Source organism: Lissotriton helveticus, chromosome 8 (genome assembly GCF_964261635.1).
Source record: "Lissotriton helveticus chromosome 8, aLisHel1.1, whole genome shotgun sequence".
In the NCBI taxonomy this organism is placed as follows: domain Eukaryota; kingdom Metazoa; phylum Chordata; class Amphibia; order Caudata; family Salamandridae; genus Lissotriton; species Lissotriton helveticus.
Window position 1 is genome coordinate 1,599,771,447 of NC_136069.1, and position 6,406 is coordinate 1,599,777,852.

The following is a 6,406-nucleotide window of genomic DNA, read 5'->3' on the forward strand; positions in this document are numbered from 1 at the left end:
TGAATACTGAGATTATTTACTTACTTCTGCACCTATGTGTACAAATTGAAAGTTTAACTTTGTTCTTGTAATTTACATTGCTGTAGAGCTCAGGGAATAACTTGTTATTATAACTTGTAGACTCCATAATTCCCCTTTTTTGGGTCATTTTGGATAGAGTGGTAACCTACCCATTTCCCTTGGAGCACTCACTACACTATATTTTGCTCTAGATTACCCTGACTCTAGTTGTGCGCCTGATTATTTCCTGGTTACCATTTATGCAATCATTTGTAAAGTGTAATGTTCTTAGGCTGAGGGAGTCGGTTAAGACACTTTCAGGCACATGCATCATTGTTGGCTTTTGCAATTCCTTAATTGCGATTTTTAAGGAATCGCAAAAGCCTATGCATGTAGAAATCACTTAAAAAATGGCGATTTCTAAACAATCCTTAATTGCGAATCGCAAATTGCGAGTCACAATTAAGGAATACCTCCCCATAGGAATGAATGGGAAAACATTCTCAATTTGAGAATCTCAATTAGAGAATCGCAAATTGAGAATGCAATTTCAAGGGTGCCAGGGTGTCAAAAGGACACTCTGTTGCACCCCTGAAATTGATCCGTGCACATATGTTGCGCACACATATGCCCTAAGGGCACGTGTGTGTGCAACATGAAACTGAAAAATGCACAAAAGTGCATTTTTCAAAGTTTTTGCAAATTACCATGAAGTTCAACTTCATGGTAATTTGCTCCCCCAAATAGCGAAATCACTGATTTTTTTACTTTCATGCATTGCATTTAAGGAATCGCAAAATGTGATTCCTTAAATGCAATTGCAATTTGAGAACTCACAATTAATTGCGAATTCTCAAATTGGGAGGGCCTTGACCTTTGATGCATCGTAAAAGCTAATTTTGCGATCGTAAACGGACGAGTTTTGCGAATCACACCGTTTGCGATCGCAAAAGGCTTTGATGCATGTGCCTGTTTGTGTATATGTTGGGGAGAGGAGAATGAACCCTGAGGAGGCACACATCAAAATTATCTCACAGTTATTTTGGTTACCGAACTCTGGGATTCTAGCCTTCTCCTATACAAGTTGTCACCATTACAAATGTGACACCTGACATTTATCAAACTGTTGTTGATAATAACTGTGCATGGGAATCACCAACATCATATATTTGTTGATAGATAGCGGTCCACATTGGAGCTCCAATTGCACCTGAGTATTTTGAATAACATCATACTCAACTCAGTCTTTGTCCCTATTCTCTATTGTGACGCTTCAAACTCCCCTTGTTGACAGCTGCCAATCTTCTATCATATGTTTCACCAATTAATAAGAGCTCTGTTTTAAAGATATCCTGTGCATGTGACTGCATGTTCCATACTTTGTGTTGTACATCTACTCACAGCATTTGTTTGTCATTGTGTATCCACAGCTTCAAGCATTGCAGCGATCTCCAGCACCCGACATGTTCGCCTCTTTCGAGAATTTGTGATCAGCGCTGCTGTTCTGTGGCTCTTTGTCAACCTGTGACTGCTTGTAGATAGTATGGCTCTTTAGCATGGACCATGATTATTGGCTGGGCATTAACCCCTTCCACGCTGATGACGAGCTCAGCTCGTCATGAGGTACACCGCTCGTACGCTCATGACGAGCTGAGCTCGTCATGAACCGCGGGATTTCGCAATTCGCAGCGCACAGCGGAAAAACGCGCCGCGCGCATGGGGTTAATGATATAAACAGATCTACAAATCATGCATATTTTATAGTCAGAGCATCATAGGATTGTTCCAGGTAGGGAGGCATTCACTCTAGTGTAAAAGTTCAGAAAGCTGGAGACTGGTACTGGTGGTTTTACTGCATTCTTTTTTAATCAGACAGCATGCACTTCATCTCTAATGCACCTGATCCCAGCAGTAGAGAATCAGCTGAATCCCTTAGGATTCTTTCTTTAGTTAATGTTTCATGTGTTTTATCAATTGAAACAAACATGGTGTTAAACAAGAAATTACTAATACTGCATAGGAATTTGCTATAAGCGACAATACTTCAAATATGCACCAAAACTGAGGCATAAATAGAATGGAGTTGCTTGGAGGTGCCACTAATGAGGTGCAGGTTGTGCTACTCATCTCCCGGAGGTACAATTGTGATATTTCTGGGTGCCATTTTCCAGCATGTGATGATGATCTGAAATGGGTGGCCACATAGTGTAAACCCATCTCACATACTTGTTGTGTAGATGCTGTTTGTTGCCAGAAACTGATGTAGGGGACTGTGGTACTTTGAGACTTCACCTAGTTGGTCTGAATGAAGGTCAAGGTCTGGTTTTTGCTACACAGCAGTGGCAAGCCAGGTACCATGCCCACCTAGGGTCAGAGCCAAGCATGGTTGGATGGCTTTGGGGTTTAGTAATCTGGGAACCTCACCTCTCAAGGAGGTGTAGAACTTTACGAACTTGGAGATCTCAAGCACTGATATTACCCAGAGTAAGCCAAAAGTATCCTGAAGCTCCAAAGTCAGTATGGAGGTGAAGTGCTTCACGGTGCCCCTAAGCACTTATTCCCTTGTGAATACAGAACAGATCCATGTACAGTAATACATAAGAACAGGAAGGGGTGGTCAGCCACTGCCCAGATGCCTGCACATGCACTGAATGGTTATTGTTTATATATGTATCAATGTGTGTATATTTTGCTACTAATATAGCATGAACTAGCTGGAAAGCAATGGATCAATGAACATCGGATTGCAGCCCAAGCATACATTTCCTGATTTCTTACATAAAGTAGGTTACATCTGAGTTACTACTGTGTGGGGAGGTAGTACCCTCCCAAGAGATGGGTCTTCAATTCCGTTTTCCATTGAAGGATGGTTAGTCATTGTGATGTTAAAGGAATATTTGTCATCATCTTTAGACTATTTCCTTCTTACATTTTTCAACTTTAATCTGGTGATGCCCTGGCTCCTGATTCCTATTTATCACACCAAAGGAATGGATTATCAATATTGATTTCTGCTTTGTTTTCATTTAGTGTCCAAGTGTGAAAGCTGGATACCACCCTGAGAAAGATCTCAATTACAAGTCCTATCCCATACTGCAAAGGTCGAAACATGTTGGCACGTACTATTACTTTGAGGAAGGTAATCCCATTGTTTGGAATTCCCTGATGTAAAAAAAAAAACAAGCACTTATGGACTCATATGCTTAGGAACTTTGCAATGATGCAGCCCTCAAGAAAGGGACCACATGAGCTGTACTTATAATTTCTTAGTTTTGAGAAAAAGGCTGATAAGAAGTTTTTTAAATCTGAATCAACGTTCATTTTTTTACATTTTGTTACTGTTTAATGTATATATTGAGGATTGTGATACATATATAGGTGTGTGTTTTCTAATAAAATATGACTTAAACTTCTATGCAATAAAACACATTGAAGGATTCCTTTGTGTGATATGTAGTTTGTGAAAGTTATGGCTAGTGAGAGGCCTCTCAGTATGTGATGATTGATGTTATGTGTAGGTGTACTGTGTGTTATTTGTTTGCTCTGAGGTCCAGCCTCCGGAAGTTGATGTCCATTGGTAACCTCAAAGCTGTGATAACTCAAAGCAGTAATACACTTCATTTGAAAATCATTATTTTCCACAAACAAATCTGTGAGCGCTACATTGGCTTCCCATTCAGCCAAATATCAAAGACAAAATCTGCTACATCACATACAAACCTATCATTTCAAGCAAACCATTATATCTAGCCAACTCGCTAACCACCTTAGGCAGATAACAAGAACTCAGTAGTAAGAATTCACTACACCTGGAAACACAGACTTAAAAAGTCAACAATGGTAAATCACACATTGTCTGATGACAAATTGAACTTGATCTCTCTCTTGGAAGACCCATCTTTTTCACATCCATTTCAATTGATTCCAAATTATGATTTTTCTTAATCTATCATTATGACTTGAATTAGGTTTTGGATTGCTGTTTATACTTTATTTTATGTAAAACTTGCTAATACCCAATTGGTGCAGAAGTGATTTGGAAAACTGTTACATAAATATTTTTCTCATGGGCCTCACACCTACCAACTTTGAAAAAAATATCATTACATGAGGGGAGAGGTCGGAGGAGGCAGCAGACTCATGAATGCATTACTCTCACCAGCAAACGGAGGGATTCTCAAGCGTGGGTTGATGGTGACTAGGTGGAGACGTGATCCTCTCTTCCGCCTCTCCACCACAAAAAAACAAACATAAGCTTCTGAGGTTGATGCTAATATCCTGGGGAGGCTGCAAACCCTCTGATGGACATCAGCTGTGTGCACCCTCCACACAGGAGCTGGAAACACATTCTGTTCCGGGGGCTTCTATTTCATGTCTCCCACCGTGTGATACCCACTCGTATCTGGGGGTTTGTGTGAGTTGGCAGAGGTGGGGGTATATGGAGTACCGTATAGTGTAAGATATATATAACCTGCAACTTGTAAATAAAGTAAAGTAAATAAAATAACAATTTCTCTTCCTGCCTTCCTGAGTCCAGACCTGTAAAATACTGCAATTACTGAACACCCACCTTTTTAAAGAGCACTTCATTTTTTTTTATTTGATTTTTCAAAGACCTTTATTGAAAATCGTGCACATCAGGTTACAAGGTAATCAAATAGTACAGGCGTAATTAAAACATCACATCAGTCATAAACATCATAGGGTCAGGAAGACCATAACGGCACTTGGTTGGATGCAGGTCCAAATGACAAGGTGCGGAGCAGGAGAAGGCAGCTAGGAATATCAAACGGGGCGGAAAAGAGCACTACATTGAGACACAGCACATAGTCTAATTCTCCTATGAGAACCCATCACCCATAGTTACTCTCCCATTGTATCTCCGCCTTCAACCCTGCCCTCTACCTTTTGAAGGGGTTTGGGCTGCACAACTATGACAGTCAAACATACACAAATCTTGATCTGACCATTCATTGTTCGTTGTCATCACAGACCACTTGCCACTGCTCCCTCGCTTTATATAGAAGCATTTTAAGACCAGCTTTAGCTCTACGTGTAACTTTTTGCCATTGAGCATTGTTATGTCTCCTGCTCCCAGATCTTTCTTGCCTTTTGGAAATTAATAAAGACGCCTCTCAATCTATTCGCCATGTCCGTGAGTGTCTTCACGCATTGTGAGCTAAAGATTCTGAAATGATATTGGATTCCATGCAACAGTGAAAGAGATGCCAAAGCGGGTATCCCAGTCCCCCAATAAACCTCTATGTCCATTCTGGTGACATTGAAGAAAGACTCTTTGGCGCACAGCCTGAACTCTGCAGAAAGCTGGCAGATGAGCAATGTTTGCAAGTTTTACATAGTGTTGCACCAGTCTTCGCTGTTGCTGATGTTCATTTTTAGCCCATGTACCACGTATTATAAAGGAGATGGAGTCTAGGAAGGAGCAATGTTACAGTAAAAGAGAGGGGAAACCTGAAATACCCAATTAAAACCAATGTCTAGTTTTCTTATTACAATGTAGGGTTATCATCACTACTCGTCTGCCAGAAGAAAATTACACCACCAGTGTTTGTAATAATTTATTCCAGCACTGTTCATAGTGCCACTCCTTTAGCACGGAGAATATCAAAAGAATATCTGAGCATAATATCAGGGTCCACTTCAACATGACCCTTCATGTGAGCTTTATTGCTCTGACAGGTCATAGTCATCAGCCAATCAGAATACGTTCTTCAGTAGGAACCTTCGGTCTCTTTACAACACGGGTTAAAGCACGGTATAAAGGCGACCTGCAGGTTATACACATTTGCTGTCAAAATTTTCAGACGATGTAGAATTTATTTTTATTTTAACAGGGCAGATAAAGCACTCCAATTTGATATCTGCTCTTGCGGCATTTTTTGCATCGAAAGGGGCATGACGGCAAACATTGAATAGGGTGAGGGATTACTGGCACTGTGTATTATAAGAACTAAATCACTCCCTCTCTGCGGGTAAAAACACTGATGTATTTATTGACATCCCAATGATGAGCCGCAAGTTAGTTTTAATCAGTTTTCGGTGTTGTATTTGGTTCCAGATAGAACATTAAAACCGTGTTTCTTTCATGTCGGAGGCTAGTTGTAATTATGTATATGAATTCGGGTGCACCTGGAAGTGTTTCATGCATTAATTTCTGAAATTCTTTGCATGATGGAAACTTTTTGTAGTAACTTTGCCTATTTGATCAAGCTTTGCAGTCTTCCATCTTGGTCAGGTAGATATTAAAGTGTGCATGTCACAGGCTGGCAGCGGTGATGCCTTGTGTGAAAGGGGTGCGAGGTTGGGGGAGACAAGGTCTCTGAGGTGGGGCCTTGTGGTGGTTTGGAAGACTTGGCACCTCCATCCTGAAGTAGGAGATAAGGAT

General features: G+C 40.6%; 1 protein-coding gene across 4 annotated transcripts in view; it reads left to right on the forward strand.

Moving 5' to 3' along the window:
• The window catches only part of LOC144773555 (ecto-ADP-ribosyltransferase 5-like), a 99,561-nt gene extending 96,122 nt beyond the window's left edge, over window positions 1-3,439 (forward strand). For 3 of the 4 annotated variants that reach the window (XM_078658651.1, XM_078658653.1, XM_078658652.1), the window contains one exon: window positions 1,431-3,439. In XM_078658651.1, the coding sequence (XP_078514777.1) occupies window positions 1,431-1,542 (112 nt within the window). In that variant the 3' untranslated portion in view covers window positions 1,543-3,439. The remainder of the gene's footprint in view (window positions 1-1,430) is intronic. The other variant, XR_013600006.1, reaches the window with a different exon arrangement.
• The last annotated feature ends 2,967 nt before the right edge of the window (window positions 3,440-6,406 follow it).